This window comes from Pyrgilauda ruficollis, unplaced genomic scaffold (genome assembly GCF_017590135.1).
Source record: "Pyrgilauda ruficollis isolate IOZ18807 unplaced genomic scaffold, ASM1759013v1 scaffold115, whole genome shotgun sequence".
Classification (NCBI taxonomy): Eukaryota; Metazoa; Chordata; class Aves; order Passeriformes; family Passeridae; genus Pyrgilauda; species Pyrgilauda ruficollis.
In genome coordinates this window covers 546,303-570,438 of record NW_024509766.1, presented here as the reverse complement: position 1 = coordinate 570,438, position 24,136 = coordinate 546,303, and the positions used below count along the sequence as shown (strand labels likewise).

Genomic DNA, 24,136 nt, shown 5'->3' with positions numbered 1-24,136 from the left:
TTACACTAAGCTCCCATGTAATTTTGAACACAAAGTACAAGGAGCAGGCTTGACCTGCTTGCCAGAGAATGGCACAACAGCACTGTTGTAGACACTGGGTAAAGTATTTACAGCTTCTGGTCGCTATCCTGGTGTGCACTTTGTGACACTTGTCCCTCCTTTAACAGTTGCTGCTGTGTTTTCAAATCAGACTCTGTGTTTTGGTAGTTTGGGCTCGATGGCCAACAGCTTTTCTTGATTTCTGCAAGTTGTTTGTACCTGCATTCAGTTCAAAGGTGCCAGGAGAATGAAAACAGACCTAGTCTTGAGTTTTAATTTCTTTATTAATTCATTTTTTTCAGTGTGAGGTGCTTTGCTCTGTAAGTCCAGTTCATGAGGGGTTTGCAGCCATGAACACCACTGCTTGAATTGCACAAAAGGAAAATGTTTCTTTGATCTTTGTTCTGTCTGGGCAATATTAGGGATACTTGGGTGGGAAACTTCCAGTTTTCTGTGTAAGTAGTTGGGGTGGCAGAGGAGAGCAGGAGTGGAAACCTTCAAGGGAGAGAAACAGAAGGGTCTAAAAAATCCATTTAAGTGAGAGTCTGTCCTGAGGGTTCAATGGGAGAAGATGAGGGCCTTCCATAGCTGAGGTTTGTAGCCCAAGATGTCCTGTCCCCAAAAATAAGAGATGATATTGGGCTGTCAAACTCCATCCATGAAATCTGAATTTGCGCAGGACTTGGCACGCCTGGGCCGCGTCTTGTCTCATTTGCAAAGGTTGTCACTTCCTGAGAAGATGAAGAACAAGTGACCAAAGGCATCGTGGGTCCATTGAGGTTAATGACTCCTCCAGGCTTCACCATATTGAGATAACTTACATATATTTTATATATTTTATATGTTATATGACCAAAATATGTGCCTATACGTGTGTGCGAGCTCCTCTTACCACGTTTCCCATATTGTTTGTCATAATTCACACAGGAGTAAATATGTATTTCTAGGGAAATGCCCCACCAGCAGGTGTAGTGCAGAAGATAATGAATTACTCCTCAGTTCAAACAGCAGAAGGTTGGCACAGAGGAGGCTGTTTCTGGAGGGATCTGCTGTTATCTGCCCCTTTCCTCTGTAAACAACTGAGCTCAACCTTTCCCGTATCTCCATTCAACAACTTCTTCCACTATCACGGCAGGACAAGGTGGCACACGGCTCCAAACTCCTTTATCTTGTCTAAACTCACGTTTGCTGATCCTCACAGGTCCAGCATCCCCGCGGGTTTCATCTGTTCCTGGCGGGAAGCAGCCGAGCCCCGGGTTGGAATATCTGAGACATTCCATGTAGCTCCGCTTGAGCACGTAATTTGTGGAAGGCTTGGGAGGAGAAACAGTTTTTTTTCCCTTGTCCTTACTGATAGATGAGATAAGAGGTGTAATGTTGTCCTGAGAAATGTCAATGGGAAGAGTTTCCTTGACGTTGTAGTAAGTGTGTTGTTTTTGGAAGTCACTGTCCATGGGAAGGGAGGCACCTGCAGTTAATTTTATCTGTTCCTGTGTAAATACAGACCTCCTAACGTTCCCAGCTCGCAGTTCAGAGGGGTCATGGCATTATGTACTGTAATATCTTATTTTATAAATAACACTTTATTTTAGTGCTGATTGTAAAATCTGAGATTTATTTGGCACTTGCTCCTTCCCGAGCTGGTGCTGAGAACTGCAGCCCTTTGTTGTGGGTTACAGCCCTTGAGTCAATGCCTTTTGGAAGGCTTGTTCCCTGGTTGTCGTTGGGGAAAAGGGAGGGATGAGTGTTGTCAGAGCAGCTGAGCTCTGGGAAGAAGTGACATCAAATTTGCTTGAGCATCTCGTGATTATTTCCTGAATTTTGCTTGACCACTGTGGCCAACCCCGGGCGTTGCCAGCAGGATTTTGGTATCACTGTGTTAGCTTCCTATTTTTTGTGCACTTCTAGTTACTTCATTTATTTTGTAGGCTCAGGAAGGGCTGGGGGAGCTGCTGTTGTTTGTCACCAAGGCGATCAAAAGTCCTTGTGCTTTTTACAGTCCACTGGAGCTCTCCAGCCCTGTCCCTCCCAGGCACGTTTCTGCTGCTGGTGGGGTTTGGGGTTTAGGTTTCTGCCTCTTTGGCCTCTGTGACATGAAGAAATAATTGAAGGAATAAGCCACAATGCAATACACTGGTTTGCTTGCAGCAATCTGCTGTGAGTCTTGCAATTATTTTTTACTTAGTCTTCACCAGACACAGTTTTGCTTCATTTAATACCTGTTTTCAGCTTTATGATGCATTAATGCACTGGGATTAGGTGTTGTCTTGATGTGTTCAGGTCAAATAAATGCTCACAAGAAAGTAGATGATCACGAGTGAAAAAATCAAAAATAAGTTTACAGGACAAATGGCACTTAACAACTGTCTGAATTAGGGGTCTTCTTGACTGGAAGAGAATGAGTGAAAGAACAAAAGCCATCAAGTAAAAAATACTGTGTAAGTACAACAGGATTTCATACATGGTTTTATGGGGAGTGAGACACATATGGATTTCCATAGCAGCGATGCTGCTCAGCACTTGCAGCAGGAAGCAAGCCCAGGCTCTGTACTACTAAATTAAGATCACATGCTTGCAACACACTGAGGAGTTACTGCCGGGGGTGATTAGTCCTAGGGTTTCCTTTTTATTTTTTTTTTTTTTCATTCCTTGTTGGTTTTGTTTTTGTTTAGAACCACAAGAACCCATTGCTGCGGAGGTCACTGCCGGGACTGTACCGTTAGGAAATGAAATTACAGTTCCCTCTGCAGCCGTAACTCAAGCAGGACTCTGTGTGCGTGGGGATAAATTTATATGTCACATCTCGCAGCCATTTACAGTAAGAGGGGGAAAAAAGCCACAGGGGCGTGCAGGGCACTGTGATCCTGTTTCTGTGGGGCTCTGCCTTGGGTTCTATGCATGTGCCTGTCATCTCACATGACACCAACCCAGCCCTGGCACCAGGGCAGCCGTGGCACGGCCAAAACAAGCCATTTTCAGCCAAAAAAAAGCCGTTTTCAGCCAAAAAAAGCCATTTTCAGCCGTGGCAAGGCCGCCTTCGTGCCGGCTCCCTCCTGCCTTCCCCTCCAGCTTATAAACACCCCGCGCCAATTAAACACCACAAAAGCCACGGCAGCCCTTCAGCGGCATTAAATGGCATTAAATTGCATTGGGCTGGTGATGTTTTGGGTGGTGGTGGGAGGCCAGGGCTGGCTGGGGAGCTGGCAGGGTTAAGGCTGTTTGCCTTGTGCAGATAGCGGGCGGTTGGCTTGGATGCCTCCCCTGCGCAGGCAGCAAATGCATTGGCTGAGGTTGAGGGCGGTTCTCCTGCCGCAGTTGTTTTGTGTCCTGGACTCCGTTGGATCTGGAGCCTCCTAATTGCCTTGTCTGTAATCAAAATAGAGTTTGTGTAAGCCAGAGGAGAGGAGCTGGTGGTGTGAGGAGAGTTCGGCCAGCTTGGCTGCTGGACACTGGACACCCATGGTGGCCCAGGTTGCCTCCACTGACCCCCATCCACACACGCAGGGCTTATTATTTCAATCTAAAAAAATCACCTATATTCACAACAAATCAGTCCCAAACGCATGTGGTGCCTGGACAGCACACGTGCAGCATCTTGATGTTCGTGTGTGTGGTTCAGAATTTGTCCTTACTGAACCGTGTTCCTCCTGCCCAACCCAAACCTGTGTGAACACCCAGTTCAGCTCACCCAGGATGTTGATATTAAAACCCACCCAGTGGCAGAGAATCCCAGAGGAACAGCAAAACTTACCCTGAATGGTGTTTTTCCCTCTTTTTCGGACAATTCACCATTTTATTAACAGAAAACAAGAAAAAAGACCTAACACTAAAGTTTTTAACAGTTTAATGCTTAATTGACTTGCCTGTTAAATACCTGGTTACCTGTGCTGGCTCGGGAATGTGTTTACAGTCTGGTGAGTGTTGTTTCCACCTGGAGCACGGGGAAGTGGTGAAACACGGAGCGATCCGGAGGTGGAAATTCCTTTGCGCTGACTCCACGGCCGCCTGTCCCCCCGAGCTGGGCCCCAGCAGCACCAAGAAATGTCTGCTTGAATCTCTAATCAGAGAGGTTTGGGAAAGGCATTGTTCCCTCAGTCTTGGGAGCCACGCTAGCAGCGAGTTAAATATTTATTGGATCCTGGAAGGACAGGTCGGAGCCCCTCGTGTCACCGCGTTTCTCCACGGGTTTGTTCGTGTCAGGCTCTTGGGCAGCCTTGGGACAGGGGGTTTAAACACACAGTTCCTCTAGATGTGGTGAGGAGGTGGTGTGGTCTGGTCAGCTTCGGGACAGGGGTTTTGAACACCCATTTTCTCCAGATGTGGTGAGGAGGGGGGGTTTAAACACACAGTTCCTCCAGATGTGGTGAGGAGGTGGTGTGGTCTTGGTCAGCTTCGGGACAGGGGTTTTGAGCACCCAGTTCCTCCAGATGTGGTGAGGAGGTGTGGTGGCTGTGCTGGGCAGCTTTGTCCTGGTCCACGGCCCCACAGCAGTTTTTGTGGTGCAGCGTGGTGGCTTCTGCCCCTACCCAGAACAGCTGTTCCTTCGTGCCCTTGCGTGGGTTTGTGGAGTTCCCTTTGGACTTTCTGTGAGGAATGGGGGGAGTTGTTTTTTTTCCCCTGTGCTGATTGTCCAAAGCCCTTAACCAGAGGCTGGGGGCTGTGGCTGAACCTGCCCTGAGCCTCCCCACATGCCAGAGCTCCCAAAGGCCACCTTAGAACCACAGAATGTCCTGAGTTGGGAGGCACCCACAAAGATCCTTGAGTACAAACACCCCAAAAACCCCACCCCGGGCATCCCTAGGAGCAGTGCCCAAACGCTCCTGGAGCTCTGGGGCCAAGATCATTCCCTGGGGAGCCAAAAAGGCAAATCTCTGCATGCCATGGCATCTATTGGGGTCTGCAGACTTCGGTGGAGAAGGGCAATGAAGTGCACAAACTATTCAGTGTTGGCCTGCAGTGCAGTGCCCAAACGCTCCTGGAGCTCTGGGGCCAAGATCATTCCCTGGGGAGCCAATTTTTTTGTACAAAAAGGCAAATCTCTGTGTGCCATGGCGCCTATTGGGGTCTGCAGACCTCGGTGGAGAAGGGCAATGAAGCGCACAAACCTATTCAGTGTTGGCCTGCAGTGAAAGCACAACGTGGCAGCAAAAACCCAAACAAAACCCGTATTTCTGGTCCATCTGAGTGACATAGCCTGGAGTTACAGTTGTAAGAAACCATAGTGAAGATACTCTGGAGAGGTTTTACATGACTTGAGGTGCTCTCTAGCATGCAGACTTTGATAATGTCATGACATCTGTTCAGGATCTTGGGTAATGAGGATTTGCACAAAATGGTGATTGAATTTCTGGTCTTGAGTGCTTAATGGAAAAAGAGCTGTTGCCTTGGGTGCTTTGCTTTTTTCGAACTGTCTTTGAGACATCAAAAGCTGGCGGAACAGGAAAAAGAGAAACGTTAAGAACGGTTTAAAAATAGTTTAATTGTATCTTCTGAAAACCTTTGGAGTGGGGACTTTAGGCGGTTTCTGCCCTGTGAATACTTGCAGCTGAGTTCAAAATGTGTAAATAAGCAGAGGGCTTTGAAGATTAGTTTCCATAACAAATTAAATAAAAATATTGTGTGACAGAATGTTAAGTAGGTGCCATGTGTCACCGGGTGCTTTGCATGAGGGCTGGCTTTTCCCAATTACCTGGCTGCTCCTTGGAAAACAAATGATGTCTTTTGGATACTTTAAACTTTGTAGTTCCTGAGCATGAAAGAGGCAGGGGAAAACTCCCTTTGTGAGGAAACTGGTGAGGAACAGAGGGAATTGTGCTGGCAGCACTTGCACTCCAGCTCCCACAAACCATTCCTGCATTTGCTTCAGTGCTTTCAGCTTTTCAAGCTGACCCTGATCCAAGGAGGAACCAACCAGAGCAGGATTTCTTGCAGGACATCTCTGTCTCAGGACAGGTGTGGGAGAAACAGCCCAGGCTTTCCCCCTGCTCACAAACCTTGATATTCCAGGCTGGAATTAGTAAGTTGGATAGTGCTTTGGACTAAATCCTGGAATTTTCTGTTGCAAATATTTCTAATAAACTGCAGCCAGGACACCTGTTGCTAGACTGTGCTCATCTTTGTATAACCATTTAAAACATCCATGTATAACCTGGCTTTTAAAGCAAGCTTCCCATTTTATATTGAGTCTAATGCAAGGTGTTACCTGCAGGTTGCTATTTGGCTATTGCATTTCATCAAGTACTGCTTGTGACAGGTTCACAAAATAAGACCCGTTGCTAGAAAAGGGCAAAAAGTTGGAAAGGAAATTAATTTGAAACACATTCCTGTGCTTTTTGTAATGGATGAGTGATGCAGAGAAGACACCTGTACTGAAGGACTAACAGGGAAGCAGTAAGATATTTGAGATTAAATTGTCCTTGTGGTGGAATTTCAGCTTTATCCATTTCATATTTCTTCAAGGGATTTATCAGGCTGGAGCAGACCAGAGGTTGCTCATCTTTACTACCTCATCTAGTCCTGCTTATTCCAAGAATGGCATTAACAGCTTTAGCACACTTAATTCTGCAATCTCCTAACATGGGGCGGAGGGGGATTTTCTTCCTAACACAGCTGGGGGTTGGATCATCCAAACATGTTGTGCTGTGGCTCCCACATGCTGCTCCTTTGGCTGGATAAAACTTGACCACATTCCACTGCTGGTCTGCTCAGGTGCCTTAACCAGAATTTAGAGATAATATTTCAGAATGGAGATAATATTTAATCTCTGGACATCGCTGGGTCAGGATAAAATAAATAATAAATAAATTAATAAAGCCCCTCCTGCCTGGACACTGGGTGTTGGACATAAAGCTGGGGAGATGTTGAGGCAGGTGGTGTTAATTCAGGATTTATTGCTGGCTCCCTGCACCGAGGGGGCTCAGGCAGGGCATCAGGAGCTGCTCAGGTGTTACCTCAGACAGGACACCGTGGTTTGGTGAGGACAAGAGGTGTCTTGATCTGCATCTTGGCAATTCACAGCTGCATCTCAAAGGCTGTGAGGATAAATCCAGGTCACTGTCCCCCATCTAAAGCCCTTCTTCCTGCTTCTGAAGCCCTGCTTGGCATTGGTGTTGGCCCTTGGGCTGCTGATTTCAGCTGTGTTCTCTTTCCTGACATGGAGTTCTTGGTGTGTTCTGGGTTACAGAGTTGTTTTTGATCATTTCAGCCTCCTTTGAACCTCTCACACTGAGCGTGGAGATGCTGAGGGGCAGGACTGACCTTCTCCTGGAGCTTCCCTGGGTTTGTTCATCCTGCCCTCCTGCTCCTCCCCGAGCTACTCACGGTGTTTGCTCTGCTTGGTTTGGAGTTCAGAGCCCAAACTGCTTGTTAAAGCTGTTGTGGGGTGCTAAGTAATGAGTAATTAAAAAGAAAACCATAAATCCCTCAAGCAATAACACTTGTGGGTGCCCTTCTTTGTGGACTTGTTGGGAGAGCCACTGAAGAGCTTGTGTTGGTGCCAGGGCTTCCTCCAGGAAACCAGGGACAGGGTGATAGACAGATGGGAAGCAAATCCTGATAAAGATGGAGGGTTGTGTAAAAGTGCTGTTGGACACGTGTTATTTGCAGTACTGCTGTAGGAAACTTCATTTGTTTAAAACTGAGGAGCAAGAATTTTCTGGCTGAAAGTGGCTGTGCCAGGCTGGGAAGATCTTGGTGTGGAGTCTCATCACTCCTGAGCTTCAGGAATGACACCAGAGTCACCAGGGCTCTCCTGGAGCCTCACAGTGCTGGACTGAGGGAGCAGGAAAACTCAGTTTTCTTCTCTTGAAGATGAGCATTGATTAATTGTGAGGATGAATGGTAAGACTCCTCAAAAACGTTCTTAGAATGTGGAATTTGCACTGAAAGGAGGAGATGAGGCAGAATTCACATTGAAAGCTGGAGATGAGGTAGAATTTACACTGCTAAGTGGACACGAGGCAGAATTTGCACTGAATGGTGGAAATGAGGCAGAATTTGCACAGCTAAGTGGAGATGAGGCAGAATTTGCACTGAATGGTGGAAATGAGGCAGAATTTACACTGAAAGGGGGAGATGAAGCAGAATTTACACTGAAAGAGGGAGATGAGGCAGAATTTGCACTGAATGGTGGAAATGAGGCAGAATTTACACTGAAAGGGGGAGATGAAGCAGAATTTACACTGAAAGAGGGAGATGAGGCAGAATTTACACTGACAAGTGCAGATAGGGCAGATTTTACAAAATGGAGATGAGGCAGAATTAGCACAGAAGGCTGGAGATGAGGCAGATTTTGCACTGACAGGTGAAAGGGGGAGATGAGGCAGAATTTACACTGAAAGGTGGTGGAGGACATGAGGCAGAATTTGCGCTGAAGGGTGGAGATGAGGCAGATTTACACTGAAATTTACACTGAAAGCTGGAGGAGATGAGGCAGAATTTGCTCTACCAAGTGGAGATGAGGCAGAATTTGCACTGACAAGTGAAAGGGGGAGATGAGGCAGAATTTACACTGGAAGCTGGAGGAGATGAGGCAGAATTTGCGCTGAAAGCTGGAGATGAGGCAGAATTTACACTGAAAGGTGGTGGAGGAGATGAGGCGGAATTTGCGCTGAAGGGTGGAGATGAGGCAGAATTTACACTGAAATTTACACTGGAAGCTGGAACTGTGAGAAACGCTTGCTGTTTCTCTCTGTCCCATGGCATCCACACAGGAGGAGTTTCCAGTGTTGGAGCAATCACCTGGTCTGCTTTAATATGATTTACAAACTAATACCTTGCTAATTCAAGCCATTAAAAGCTCTCCCTGCCATGGGCTGCTAGTTTATTCTTCCCTTTCTTCCTGTCAAGTTTGGAAAAAGTGGGAAAGGGAGATGGGGAGATGACAAGGAAGAGCATCCACAAGCTGGAACGGCGTGGGCAGTGGAGAGGCTTTAGCAGCCCTGCTTCCCTCCCCTCTGGAAGGCCAGGGAACCAGGCTGGGAAAGCACAGCAGGGAGAGGCCGTGGCTAATGAAGAGAGCACAGCGTCCTCGGAGTGCTCGTTCTCGGAATATCTGTCCCCCATCCCTGTAATTACTTTCATTGAACAGGTTCAAGCTGTGCCAGACATAAACGCACAATGTAACAAACAAGTGTAGCACGAATCAAAGCAGGGAACAGCCATTCTGTCTATTCCCAGGGGGTTTTGACAAAGGAATTAAATAATTTATGGTGCTGAGCTGTTTATCACTGAAAACTTGGTTGTTTGTCCCGCATTACCATTCTGTATTGTGGTGAGTCAGATTTCCTATGAATATTGGTCACTTTGTGCTTGCATGTATTTGCTCCTGCCATAATAATTTCAGGGAATTCACTCTTAACAGGACTTTTTCTGCCATTTCCTGTTTTGCTTTTCCAAAGAACCAACAAACAGCCCCCAAAGTAGCTGTGCTGCTTGTGCAACAGCCCCGTGGCCTCCCCTGTGCTGTTCCAGGCTGCTGCCAGTGGGACCTCACAGCTCTGCTCCCTGCTCTTCCTAGAGCATTTCTTTCTCTGAACTAGTTGGGAACACATTCTTGTGGTGGTGTGACCAGGGCAAGCCATCAGCTCGTGCTATTTAAGCAGTATTTCCCCAGAGCACAAAGCGCATTCTTGCCTTCTTTTAAAGCAACATTGTGTTGTGCAGTCCTCAATCAGAGGATTCACAGATGCAGGGCCAGCTCTCCACTCATCAATTACACGTTTGGTTAATGATTTTGAGATGAATATTGGGCTGGGATTTGTTATCTTGAAAGCCCTGGGATGGAGAGCACTGGCCAGCATCGTGGCCAATTCCCTCTTCACAATAATTCAGGTCACTTCATTTTGTTTTGTAGGAAGGGATGGAATGATTCACGTTTGAAGTGTGGAAGTGACAATTTAAGACCATTTAAATTTATCAGCAGTTATTTTCAAGGCCAGGTTGGATGGGGCTTGGGGCAACCTGGTCCAGTGCAAGGTGTAGAAAGGGTTGGAATTGGATGAGCTTTAAGATCCGTTCCAATTCCATGATTCTTTGCCTCTCTTTGGAGTTCCTAAAAAGCAAACCCACGACGTATCATCACTTCAGATTGATCACTCAGCTTTGGGGCACTGCTGGGGCCACCCTGCCTGACCTGGCTCCCCTCCTGTGCTGTTTTGCAGCCTGCACTGCACGCCCTGCGCTGGGCCCTGCCCCAAGGTGTGCGACTTCGGCAAGGAGAAGACCATCGACTCGGTGACGTCGGCGCAGGAGCTGCGGGGCTGCACGGTGCTCAACGGCAGCCTGGTCATCAACATCCGCGGGGGAAGTGAGTGGGCACGGCTGGGCAGGGGCTGGCAGCCAGGGACACCCACCCCCTTGGCTCTGGGCACCCTCAGCCTCAGAGGGACCCGGAGAAACCAGCACAAAGCAAAGGCTTTCGTTTGACGTTTTTTGTTATGCCAGTTCTCCTGAATTAGCATAAAGAAATTAAATATTAATGTTTATTAATTGTCGCGTTCACATTCTCTGGAAAAATCCCTTCGCCCTGGATTTTTCCCCTGGGAAGCTGAGAAGCCTCAGAAAAAGGAAAATATTATTATCTCATTTGCTTCTCCTCTGTTTTGCTCATACGGAATGTGGTTGGGGATTGTTTACCCACAGGTGATTGTTTCATTGGGTTCTGGTGTGAATTATTTTTACTCTTTGGCCAATCAGTGCCAGCCTGTATCAGGACTCTGGAGAGAGTCACGAGGTTTTCTTTATTATCTTTTTAGCATTCAGTAAGTATCCTTTCTGTATTCTTTAGTATAGTATAGTATTTTTTAATATAATATAGTATCATAAAAGAATAAATTAGCCTTCTGAGAACATGGAGTCAGATTCATCATTCCTCCCTGCCACGAGGGTCTCAGCAAATACAATAATTAATATTGTTAAATATTAATGCTTGGGCTTTAATTGTTTCATATTAATGTTAATTGTTTAATATTAACGTTAATTGTTTAATATTCATGTGATGTGTGGGTCTTTTTCTCTGTGATACCTGCAAACTCTTCCCAATGTTTTTCTCTCTGTAGATAACATAGCAGCTGAGCTGGAAGCAAACCTTGGCTTGATAGAAGAAATCTCAGGTTACCTCAAAATCCGCCGCTCCTACGCCTTGGTTTCTCTTTCCTTTTTTCGGAAACTCCATCTGATCAGAGGAGAGACACTTGAAGCTGGGTGAGTTCTCTCAAAAGATGCTTTATTTGAATGCTTTGAAGTACAAGGAGTGCCAGTTCTCTCAGGGTGATTTGTATTGGGAAACAATTCCCAAGTTATTTTTAAATGTTCCTCTGCCCATGGCTTGTGCCCTCCCAGGGCAGACAATTCACATTCATTTTTCTTTGATGTCTGGATTAGTGCAAAAAGAGTTTTCCATGCATCCCCTCCCAACCCATGTTTTCATTCTCTTGCTTTCAGGAATTATTCCTTCTATGCCTTGGACAACCAGAATCTTCGCCAGCTCTGGGACTGGAGCAAACACAACCTCACTATTGCACGGGGCAAACTCTTCTTCCATTACAACCCCAAGCTGTGCTTGTCAGAAATCCACAAGATGGAAGAGATCTCTGGGACTAAGGGGCGTCAGGAGAGGAATGACATAGCCCTGAAGACCAACGGGGATCAGGCCTCCTGTAAGAACATCAGAACACAGCCTTGCTTCCCTTTCCCTCTGCCTTGCTCTCCTCATGCTCCTCTTTCTCCCAGCCCATCCCATGATGTTTTTCCATGGCCTTTTCATCCCTTTTCATCCCTTTGGTAAAGCAGCAGATGTGCCCCTTGCCTGTGCACTCACCGTGCCACAAGTAAAAGTCCCCACGGGATCTCCCTCTGGCACCCTCGGTCCCACAAAATCCTGGGAGGTTTTTGGGGCTGGGAGTGTATTTATTGTGTCTTTTTGAAGAGTTTAGCACAGTGTAACCTCTGCCCAGGCTGAGACTTTGTGTTACTGCTGAGTACCTGATTAATAGTCATAATCTGCTTTTCCCATGTCATGAGGCAACATGGAATAAACACGGGAGAAACAGGACTTCCACCCATCCCTATGGCCATGTGAGGCAATTGCCATGACAACAGGCAGAGAAAAATTTTCCAACAATTTTTGCAATGCCTCTCTGAGGTTTTTCACCCAGCAGCTTTCTTCAGGAACAACGATCAGCAGCTCCTGTGTCAGCAAACAGCACAGGGTGGGCTTTGAAGTTGTGCTGCTGAAGATGGGGTTCTGCAGACACTTATTTTGGCAGCAATACTGCAAGAAATGCAGTCCTTCTGCACCCCCAGTCCTGCTGTTTGCTCCCTTTCTGTGCCACCAACAATCCCCTTTCCCTGTTTGTACCAGGACTCTGTGCTGAACCAGGTTGTGGAAGTAATCAGGGGCAGGAAAATCCCAGCTTTGTTCTGAGCTGGTGGTGTCTCTGCTCTGATTCATTGCTCAGAGATTCACCTGCACACAGGAACAGGAGCACGTGCAGGTGGTCGTGGGCCCCTTGCAGCTCAGGGTATTCTGTGCAGGACATGGGGACAGAGGCAGTGACCCATCCATGCAGTATTCCAGCAGCTGTGTTATGGTTTCCACCAAAGAAGCCCACCATTGACTGAACCGGGATTTCAGGTCCTGGCTCACAACCTGCAGGACAGCTTGGGGCATCCTGTGGCTTCATTGTCCCTCTGCTTTTGGGGACAGCACTGCCAGAAGAGCCCAAGGTCCTTTCCCACCTGAAACATTCCAGGATTTTGTGATCCCTGATCCTGTCCTCGTTGCCCCTCGTTGATGTAGCTGTTTGTGAACAGACCTAAAAAGTGAAGATCTTTCAGTTGACTCAGTTTCCTGGTCTGGTTTCCCACATATCAACACAGGCAGCCAGGCCAGCACAGTGGGAGAGGGGAATGCAATGCTGTGACCTGAAAACTGGCAGGGACAGTGAAAAACACACACGGAGCCTCTGGGGCACCACAGCTCCAGCCTGGGCAGAGGGAAGGAGCACAAGGAATCAGCTGTCTGTAAAGTTCATCTCCTCCCGTGGGACACTGAAAAACTCTTCCCACATTGGGGATGAACCTGAATTTGGGTAGATCCAGCTCTGCCTGTGGCTCCTGAGCTGATGTTTGGTGTGAAGGCAGCTGGAGGAGACAGTTGCATTTCTCCTTGGCAGCTTTACCCTCACCCTGCTGAGCTGGTGTCTGTGCCACCCCCACCTCAAACCACAGCTTGCCAGGTTGTTTGGCTTTTTGTTTGCTTTTACATTTCAAGCTCAGCTTTCACATTGGCAGCATCCTGTTTACTAAAAAAGAAAAAATATAAAGGGGAAAAAAAAGCACCCCTGTTTGTTCTGGATGTGGTGCCAGTGAAATAAATGTTCTTCCTCCTGTTGCAGCTACTGCAGGAATAGCAAATTCAGTCAGAGCCACTTGGGCTGGGGGCAAAACCATGTAGTACCATGTCCCTTGAGCTCCATCCTCCTGCAAACACCCTCCTGTTTGCAGAGGGACCTCACTAGTCCTGGGCAGGGCTGGAAATTCTTCTGCTTCATTTCTGTGGCCTCTTGCCTTCTGTGCAAACCGTATTGCTGGGTTCAGCTGTGCAGTTCATCATCAGTTGTGGAATGTGTTGCCTTTAGATTTCCCACTTCTTAGAATTTAGTTCAGCTCTTCTACAGAGTCGTTTTCATGAAATCATAGAAAAATTTAAATAATTAATTTAGGAGGGCATTGATACCAGCCACTGATTTGAGGTAGGAACGGCTGCCAAGTAAGATAAGGTTTTACTGGGCAGCTCTTCTCAGTGCCAACATCCTCACATTTATTTTAAACTTCTAAGAAAATTAAAAACAAAATGCTTAATTTTTCAGCATCAATAAAACTATTGTCACTTCTCACTCTTTACAGGTGAAAACGAACTGCTGAAATTTTCTTCCATTAGGACTTCTCATGACAAGATCCTGCTGAAGTGGGAGCCCTACTGGCCCCCTGATTTCCGTGACCTCCTGGGGTTTATGCTGTTCTACAAGGAGGCGTAAGTGATCCCCTGAGGTCACACAGCAGTGGCCTTGCTGGGCTGCCAGCAGCAGCAGCTGGCATTCAGAGGTGGATGTTAAACCTGCTGGATGTTTTTGCTGTAGGCAAAGCTGTTTAGTCTCTGATTTTGTGGCTCTCACGCTGAAGTTTCCAGTGATACCCTTCAATAGCAGTGTTCATTAAGATCCCTGACTTGTGCACAGTCACAGTTCCTCATTTAAGAACAATCCAAACTTTAGTTATTCCTGCTGTTCTAGACACACATACTTGAACCATGGAGTTTCTCATATCCCCACTATCTCTGTGGAATGCTGAGGGTTTTATCCCCTTTGTGGTGGGAAATATTATTTTAGAATCAAGGTACCCAAGCTGATTTTCATAAAGCTGACAATAAATCAGTCTGGATTTATTTGCTGGGGTCATGTGTGGCACAGATTCTGCTCTGTGATGCTGTTGGAGACCCAGGTAACAAAGCTCCCAATGCCTCCCTTTCAGAATAAATACCATGAGATAATTTTACTTTCTCTGAAGGGTAAAAGGTGATAACTTCCAGTGTGTCTTTAGAATTGTTTTTAAGAGCCTGATTGAGGATTCTGTTAATTAGAGCCTTCTCTTTCCTCAAGTCCCTACCAGAACGTGACGGAGTTCGATGGCCAGGACGCCTGTGGCTCCAACAGTTGGACAGTTGTGGATGTTGATCCCCCACCACGCTCCAACGAGCCCAAAGCCCAGGCCCAGCCAGGGTGGCTCCTGAGGGGCCTGAAGCCCTGGACACAGTACGCAGTGTTTGTGAAAACCCTGGTCACCTTCTCCGACGAGCGGCGGACGTACGGCGCCAAGAGCGAGATCATCTACGTGCAGACCAACGCCACGGGTCAGTGCAGCACCCTCCTGGGCTGAAACCAGCCCTAACTAAGTCTGCCTGGGGGTTATCCAGGAAACTTCCCACTGCCCTGCTTTGGTAGGGGGGAATTATCCAGGAAACTTCCCACTGCCCTGCTGTGTAGGAGGGAATTCCTAAACCAGGGGTGTGATTGCAGATGGTGCCGATGGGCACCTCTTCAGTTTGTGTGGCCTTGTTAAGATAAGGCTGGAAGAGACCTCCAGAATGGTCCAGCCCAGCCTGGAGGAGCCTGCTGGGTGCCAGGGAATGCTTGATTGCCGTAGGAATGGAAATTTGCCTGTCTGGTGCCTGCTTTGCCAGGCTCTGAGGCAGTGCAGTGACCTCTGTCTCTCCCCACCCCTGCAGTTCCGTCAGTCCCGTTAGATCCCATCTCTGTGTCCAACTCCTCATCCCAAATCATCCTCAAGTGGAAGCCGCCCTCGGAGCCCAACGGGAACATCACACACTACCTGGTGTACTGGCAGCAGCAGGCAGAGGACAGTGAGCTCTATGAACTCGATTACTGCCTGAAAGGTGAGTGGGTGCTTCTCCCTCCAGGCCTTTCCATCAGTCTCTCCCAGAACTGGAGTTTTTGTCTTGGGGGTGCTCTGGGGTTTTTGTCTTGGGGGTGCTCTGTGGGCCCAATCCTGCTGGATTCAGGACTGTTTTTCTGGAATCAGCTCTGTCCCTCCCTGTTCTGTTACATTAGGTGCTACTGCCAAGGTATGTGCAAAAGGTCTAAAAAAGTTCTTTACTAAGTAATCACATGTTTTTTCCTTTGGGGAATTTCCCTTCTGCCCTCTCTCCTTTTAAATTGAATTATAAATTTAGTAGCAGCCATGGAGATAGTAAAGTTAAAAATTTGGGTGCTGCTGGAGCTCAGGGCCAAGTTAACTTTTGAAGGCAGCTGGTGCCTGGTTTGAAATTCCTTGAGACCACAGAATTTCACTGAGGACTTCCAAAATCTCATCTACTGCCCTGTGTTACCTGAACTGGGATAAAGCAGCATCCAAACACCATTTCAAAAATAGCATTTTTGAATTAAAGGCCTGTAGAAAAGAGGGAACTGCTCAGCCCTGGATGTGAAATATGAGATGCCCAAATGTGCCATGAATCCTGTGTACACTGGTTTGGGATCTTTTTGTAGGATAAACATCTTCTGCCAAGACAGGCACAAGTGACACTAAAACTGTTTTGTCCCCAGGATTAAAGCTGCCCTCAAGGACATGGTCTCCTCCTTTTGAATCTGAAGACCCCCAGAAGTATAATCAGAGTGAAGCTGAGGATGTCAGTGGGGAATGTTGCTCCTGTCCTAAAACAGACTCCCAGATCCAGAAGGAGCTGGAGGAGTCTGCTTTCCGCAAGACCTTTGAGAATTATCTCCACAACGAGGTTTTTGTGCCCAGGTGAGAACATCAAACAGGACTGTCCGGGGGTCAGGGGCAGGGAAATGTAATTGAGGATTAAATAAAAATACCAGGTTGGACACAGCCACATTGCCAGGCTTCTGTGAGCCTGTCTAGCCCAGCTGGATATGGGTGTTGGAATGGGGAGAGCAGAGCACCTACCACAGATGTTCCTGCAGATTGGGAAGCTCCTGCTTTCATTTCCTGTCCCTAAATTCTCCTCAGCTCAAGAATAAAGTGAGAATCCTTAACAAACAGCCTGCAGCTCGTCTGGCATCAGATGATGCCAAAAATAGCGATTTTCTTTTCCTGTCTCGAAATTTTGTGGTCAAGTTTTTCATTGAGTTGAAAAGAAAGGAGAAGGGCAGTTTACCAGGCCACAGCCTCGTCCTTCAGCGTGGTATTTGTGGTCTCCCTTCACTTAGTGTGGGAAATACCTCCAATACCATGAGGAATGTGAGTGCTGTGGGTGGTGAATGTCCTGTTTGCAGTGGCACACTTGGTGTCACATTAAGTGGTGTTGAATGTCTTCACACTTCATCTGCAGCCTGGGGAGGAAATGCTGGGGAGCAGGGTAGAATCTGTGGTGATTTACCCTCTTCCCTCTCATGCCTTTTGTGCTCTAAATTTATTCTCTGCTTGCTGCCCTCAGCCAGCAAACCTGCATTTACAGCTGCCTGACAAAAGCTGGGTCACTGCACTGAGCATTTTCCCTGTTAAGGCATCCCTGGGGTTCCCTGCCCTGGTGCCTGCAGTCCTCACCTGGAAGCTTGAGCAGAATCCCTCCTTTTGCTGTTCCCTGGCTGTTGGTGCCCATCAGGATGAGCTCCAGTGTGCCACAGGATGCCAGGACATGACATATTCCAAAGCAGAGGAGAGCCAAGCCATATGCAAAAGCCAAACTCCTCCTGATGCAGGCAGACAATTCTGACAGTCTGATTTCTTTTTTCTTTTCCCCACCCCCAATTTTATTGTGCAGCCAGCCCAGGATGCTTCTCAGGCCAGTTTCTGGGGTATGTATTTTAGGAAGAAACCAATCACCAGGATGTGCCACCTTGTCAGCCTCCTGAGGAAAAAATCCCCACATCCCATGGCCAACTAATCCTCTAAAACAAGCCAGTGGTGAAGAGGCCTCCCTGCTGCCACGTGCCCTGCTTGTCTTCCCTGGCAGGCTCCAGGCTGTCAGCACATAAATCAGAATTCTTTCTCCTGTGAATACTGTGCTATCACCTGCTCACAGAGCCTGGCAGGGAGCAAGGAGTGTGGTTTACTTCAGGTGCTTTTTTGGTGGCTCCTGAGAGTTCAGTGACCTCTCCTGAGGTGCTGTGTGGCCTCTCCTGGAGAGAAGGAGCTTGCCAGTCACGGGAGGAATCTCAGGGGTGAGGCCAGCAGGGAACATGAGATGCCAGTGGAGCAGAATCCCAGCAGTTTCTCCCTGATATCTTCTTGTTTTCCATGTGCCATTTCTCCCGTCCTGCCCTGTTCCCAGCGATCTGATCCCTGGGCAGGATCCAGCCTTAGTGCAGGGCTGATCTCACCCTCTGGAAATCACAGTTCCTTCCCACTGGGCACGTTGATTACCCACTCCAGGAGCCACTGTCACACCTCCTGGGGCTCAGTTTTCTCTGGCAGTGACAAAAAGCCAAGCCAGAAGTTCAGGAATGTTCCTCTGCGCAGGCAGAGCTGGCAGTGGCTCACTCCAGGTCCCCTTTGGGGCTGAACAAAGTGGCCATCTTTGTTTCTTTGATGCTTTGTTTCTTCTTTCCTGGCTTATCTGCTCTCATTTTGGAGGAGTTCTGCATGGGTTGGAGCTCAGGGCTGGTCACACCCTGGCACAGGCTGCCCAGGGATGGGTGTGTGGAGTCTCCATCCCTGGAGAGTCCGGCGTGGTCCTGAGCCACCTGCTCCAGCTGCCCCTGCTTTGGGCCAGGGGCTGGGACCAGACAATCCCCAGAGGTGCCCTCCAGCCTCACCCCTCCTCCATTCTGTGGGAAGCAGGGAAAGGTTCAGAAGAAGTCCTGAGAGGCAGAGGGGAGCTCAGTGGCTGCTGCTCAGGGTGTCATTCCCGGTATTCCCTCCATCACCACTGCAGCAAGAGCAGGAGCAGCCCCAGGTCTCTGTCCTCTGTCACACACACTTGTGCCATTCCCAGTATTTCTGGGGAGCAAGATCTGAGGAATGACTCTCTTTAAAAGTTACTGTTTCCCAATTTAGTTAATTGTACAGACAAATCTAAAATGCTTTTGCCAGGCCAGCTGACCTGGGGTGGTTTCAGGGGTGTGGAAAAGCTTGGCTTCAGGTACCAAAAGCATTTTTGGAATCCCCCAGCACAGGCCATACTGTGTGTGCTGAGGGGTCACTTCCAGGCCCCCCATGGCACCTGTGAGGACAGGAGGGACCTGAGGGTTTCACAGGGAGCTCACTGGAGCTGCTGAGATGGCCTCAATGAAAATTACACTGGAATAACTCTTGAGAAAATACAGAGAATTTGGCAAGAAAATTGCTGCAAATCCAGGATAATAAATATGGGAAGATTGGGGATTTACAGCTTCAAAAGCTTTTCTTAACTTTCTGTTACTTGAGAAGAAAGGAATTCTTGCATTTTACTCTGTGTTGCATCGGTGGTCAAATTACTGTTTTACTTATGAAAAACAAAATTCCCTTGAACACGAGGATCACATTCACACTGGATAAACAGAGGGTGTAGCTTTGCTTTTATGCAAACCAGGTCCTGTTTGACCATAAGGAATCCTTCCCAAGGAGGGAGGTGGCATGACCCAGAGCTGGGTCCCTGAACTCTGCCCCATCCTGAGGGGACACTGCTCACAGCACCACACAGGCTGAGGGAACAGCAGCTCCAAAAGGAGTTAATTAGTAATTAAGAAAGAGAAATCTTAAAACTGGAATGTGCTTGCTGAACCTGCTGTTTGCCATCCTTATTTGTCATCAGGTGGATGAATATTCTGCAGGAAGGAATTCTGGCTGGCAGGGTGGGCAGGCCCTGGCACAGGGTGCCCAGAGCAGCTGTGGCTGCCCCTGGATCCCTGGCAGTGCCCAAGGCCAGGCTGGACAGGGCTGGGAGCAGCCTGGGACAGTGGGAGGTGTCCCTGCCATGGCAGGGGTGGCACTGGATGGGCTTTGAGGTCCTTCCCACCCGAACCATTCTGTGAAGATGACAACTCCATGAATATTTGTGTTGTGTTGTGTGCAGCCCAGTGTTTATGTTGAGGACATCTCAAACTCTGCTTTCTGTCTGGTGCCTTTTGCTGGAGGAGGAGAATTGCACCAGGGAGGGCAGAGGAAGCAGGGAAGGTGGCAGAGACCTGTCAGAGCAAATCCCTGTTGGGGCTGGGGCTGGCCATGGCCTGCTGGTCAGAGGTGGCAGTGGAAAGTTCAGTTCAGCAGCAAAGATTTGCTTCAACAGCTTGTTACATTTTTAGAGCCTGGAGATGCCTCAAGTGTGGGTTCAGATCAGGTCACTCTTTGTACCCTTTAATAGCTGCACACACATGCACACACACACAAAAAGATCATCACCCCCTTAAAATACATGGTCTGGATTTCAACTGGCATTAATTCCTTTTGTGTAACTGAATCCAGTTACTGATTCACCACCTTGGTTAGTTCCTGACCTGGAATTCCCCATGGCAAATATGTGACAGCACATAAGAGTGTTAGATTGAGCACTTCTGGCACTTTTGGTTTGGTACTTAGCCCTTCTTTCTTTTTTTTTTTTTTTTTTTTTCTTGCCAAGAAAGTGAAATTTTCAAATGCTTCTTAATTCTGTTTATTTGCTGACAAAACCTGATACTAAAGCTGTCTGGTGGCACTCAGGTGCAGACAGGGAAGGTGACATGGTCAGCTGCAGGTGCTGGTTTTACAAGTGAAAAAATCACATTTTCAGACTGAAATGCAATAACCTGAGGAGCAACATTTGGTTAACAAAACCACACAGTGAATATGTAATCAGAATCATGAGTTCTAAATGCATGCCTTGAAAAGGACTTCATAGATTTGATCTCTTGGGAAAAGGTTAAAATTCTTTGTGTATCCATTGAGGTTCAGCCTTAGGGGTGAGAGTGGCAAATGTATTCCAGAGAGCTGGGAGAGTGGCCTTTTGCTTTATAAATGTAAGTTAGTGACACTTGGGACATGTGGCACATCTGAGGTCACCGAGTGGGGCCGTGGTGTGACCTGGTGTGCTCAGGGCTGCAGCTCCAGGGTGGGGGCTGAACTCCAAAGCATTGCAACCCTGCCTGAGGCATCCGAGGCAACCTGGTAAAGTTAGACAGCTGAGAGACCCAGGGGAACTTGAATTCTCAAGCAAATACTTGAAGCTTGGATTGGTTTATTTTTATTTTGTCTCCCTGTGTGCAGTTGTGCAAGGAGAAAAGTCTGGGGGATACACAATTTTGTAAAAATGCGTGTCTTGGTTTAAAAAAAAAAATGCTGAATTTCTTGGTTGCTTTGCAAGTATCAGGACATCTCAAACTCTGCTTTCTGTCTGGTGCCTTTTGCTGGAGGAGGAGAATTGCACCAGGGAGGGCAGAGGAAGCAGGGAAGGTGGCAGAGACCTGTCAGAGCAAATCCCTGTTGGGGCTGGGGCTGGCCATGGCCTGCTAGTCAGAGGTGGCAGTGGAAAGTTCAGTTCAGCAGCAAAGATTTGAGTTTTGGGTTTCCAGTGGCACTCAAAGTTTGAGTTTCCAGTGGCACTCTGAGCTCTCCCATTTTGACCCTTCCTTTCCAGCTGGATGTGCTGACACTGACTGTAACTCTAACTCGGTGACCGTGTTGTCTGACAGGCCATCAAGAAAACGAAGAGACTTGGGCTCCGTGGCAAACGCCACCGTGGTGTTACCCACCATCCCGTCCTCCCCCAACAATTCAGCAGCAGCTGAGGGTGCAGAGGAGCAGAAACCTTTTGAGAAGGTGCTGTCCAAGGAGTCCCTGGTGATCTCGGGGCTGCGCCACTTCACCGGGTACCGCATCGAGCTGCACGCCTGCAACCACGATGCCCAGGAGTCCCGCTGCAGCGTGGCAGCTTATGTCAGTGCCAGGACCATGCCAGAAGGTGATTCTGTCCCTGAGCCTCCTGTGGCTTGGTGCTGTTCCCAAAATGCTGCTTTTCCCATGGGAGGCAGCTGCAATATGTAAGACAGGGGCTGTCCTTATGTCCTGGTGGGAAAGGATGGATGAGGTATTGGCAGGTGTGAATTTTGCCCAAAGACATGAAACTAAACCTGATCTTGAACTTGGTTCTAGCTAAGGCTGATGACATCGTTGGCCCAGTGTCCCATGAGCTGGTGGAAAAGAACACTGTGCATCTGAAGTGGCAGGAGCCAAAGGAGCCCAACGGCCTCATCGTGCTCTACGAGGTGAACTACGGGCGGCTTGGGGAGACCGAGGTGAGAGGTTCTGCTGTCATTCACTGCACCTTTGGTGGGAGGTTCTGCTGTCACAGCACCTTTGGTGACAGGTTCTGCTGCCCGTTTGCTCAGCAAGTTTAGCTGATTTGCCAGCTTTCTGCAGGGAGCCTTTGTAGAAATGTTATTTCACAGAGGGACAGAAACCCCACATTGCTGTGCCTCAGACAAAAGGCCTTAAGTTGCACTGGGGAGGTTCAGATTAGATACCAGAAAAAAAAAATTCCCTGCAGGAGGGCTCAGGCAGTGGAATAAGTTGACCAAGGAGAGGGTGGAGTCACCATCTCTGGAAGTGTTCAAGAGGTGTCTGAATGTGGCACTTGGGGACACGTTCTCAGCTGATGATGGTGGTGCTGGGTTGTTGCTGGGACTTGACCTTGAAGGTCTCTTCCAGCCTTGATGTTTCTGTGATTCTGTGAAATTTAAGTTGCTTAGAGGAGTGAGGAAGGTGTTGAGCAGCCCATGAGCTCTTGGGGACAGGGCTGGTGTCAGTGCCACGGGGACAGGGCTGGTGCCAGTGCCACGGGAGCAGTGGCACTCCCCAGTGCAGACCCAGTGTCAGTGCTGAGAGCCAGAGGAGCAGATGGCACTTGCTCTCTGTAACCTGACCTACTGCCCTGCAAAGCACAAATCCAGCACAAACTGCTAACCTGGAGCAGACTGAGAGCCCTTGGGTGTGTGTTTGCCAGCTGGGGAGGTGCTGCAGGATCCCAGGGAGCCATCAGGGAGCTCTCAGGGAGCCCTGGCTGCTGCAGGAGTCATGGGGAGCTCTCAGGGAGCTCTGGATGTTACAGGAGCCCCCAGGAGCTCTCAGGAAGCCCAGGGTGCTGCAGGAAGCCCCCAGGAGATGTCAGGAAGCCCTGGGTGCTGCAGGAGCCTCAAGGAACTCAAAGGGAGCGCTGGGTGCTGCAGGAATGCTGAGGAGCTGTCAGGGAGCTCTGGATGTTACAGGAGCCCCCAGGAGCTGTCACAGAGCTCAGGGTGCTGCAGGAGCCCCCAGGAGCTGTCACAGAACTCTGGGTGTTACAGGAGCCCCCAGGAGCTGTCACAGAGCTCAGGGTGCTGCAGGAGCCCCCAGGAGCTGTCACAGAACTCTGGGTGTTACAGGAGTCCCCAGGAGCTGTCACGGAGCTCAGGGTGCTGTAGGAGCCCCCAGGAGCTGTCAGGGAGCCCCCAGGACCTCTCAGGGAGCCTCCAGGAAACTCTCAGGGAGCCCAGGGTGCTGCAGGAGCCCCCAGGAGCTGTCAGGGAGCCTCCAGGACCTCTCAGGGAGCCCCAGGTGCTGCAGGAGCCCCCAGGAGCTGTCAGGGAGCCCCAGGTGCTGCAGGAGCCCCCGGGAGCTGTCAGGGAGCCCTGGTGCTGCAGGATGACCCTGGCACAGCCCTGTCCCCACAGGAAGCCCATTTCTGCGTGTCCCGTAAGCACTTTGCCAGCGAGGGCGGCTGCAGGCTGCGGGGGCTGCAGCCTGGCAACTACAGCGTGCGGATCCGGGCCACCTCCCTGGCCGGGAACGGCTCCTGGACAGAGCCCACCTACTTCTACGTGGCTGATTATTGTGAGTTCATTTTATTTTTGACTTTTAATCCCAGATAGAAACTCGGGTTATTTCTGGAGGATGGGGTGTAGCAAGCAAGGAGTCACTAAATATTTACCAAATACATCGGTTGTCAAGAACCTGAAATTACTTGGAAACACATGGCTTTTGTTTATTAGTCCTCATTCTGACCAGCCCCACATTTTGATCTGAAATAGCTTCTAGTTTTGTATTTGTTCCAATTTATTGAAGGGGGACATTTTATTGAGGAAAAAATGTGTATGTTGGACTTGTATAATACCTCCAACTCTCTCTTTCTCTCCTAGTGAATGCTCAGCCAAATATTGCTGTTATCATTGTTCCTATTATTTTTGCCATAATAATTGCTGGAATTATTGGAGCTGCTTATGTGCTCGTGAAAAAGAGGTGAGTGCAGTTTTCTCTTGTTTTCACCAGAAACACCAAAACTTACATCCAAAAGTTTTGCTGCTTTGTTGGGAGTCAGTTTTTGTTTAGTTTCTAATTTCCATAGCGATTGCAGCATTAATTTAAGTGCAGGAAATAGTTTGTGCCATATGGGGACAGTTTATTTGCTGCATGCTTTGGGGATTGATCAAAGTGCCCTCACCTCGGGGGTGTCAGAGGCTGCAGAGTGCTGAGGAATTTTTGTCTCTTCCAGACAAACCGAAGGACCAACAGGACCCCTGTATGCATCCTCCAACCCTGAGTACATCAGTGCCAGTGATGGTGAGAGCATCCAGGGCTTCTTTCTTGTCTGATCGTGCAGTCAGTGCAGCAGGGTGGGCTTGGAGTT

General features: G+C 48.5%; 1 protein-coding gene across 1 annotated transcript in view; it reads left to right on the top strand.

Annotated features, from left to right (window-relative positions):
* Nucleotides 1–4,288: 4,288 nt before the first annotated feature.
* The window catches only part of INSR (insulin receptor), a 28,934-nt gene continuing 9,086 nt past the window's right edge, over nt 4,289–24,136 (top strand). Inside the window, exons 1-13 of the mRNA XM_041480774.1 lie at nt 4,289–4,293; nt 10,200–10,345; nt 11,097–11,241; nt 11,482–11,696; nt 13,948–14,074; nt 14,700–14,950; nt 15,326–15,493; nt 16,164–16,365; nt 21,168–21,436; nt 21,628–21,770; nt 23,184–23,343; nt 23,649–23,748; nt 24,002–24,069. Of these exons, the coding sequence (XP_041336708.1) occupies nt 4,289–4,293; nt 10,200–10,345; nt 11,097–11,241; nt 11,482–11,696; nt 13,948–14,074; nt 14,700–14,950; nt 15,326–15,493; nt 16,164–16,365; nt 21,168–21,436; nt 21,628–21,770; nt 23,184–23,343; nt 23,649–23,748; nt 24,002–24,069 (1,999 nt within the window). The remainder of the gene's footprint in view (nt 4,294–10,199; nt 10,346–11,096; nt 11,242–11,481; nt 11,697–13,947; nt 14,075–14,699; nt 14,951–15,325; nt 15,494–16,163; nt 16,366–21,167; nt 21,437–21,627; nt 21,771–23,183; nt 23,344–23,648; nt 23,749–24,001; nt 24,070–24,136) is intronic.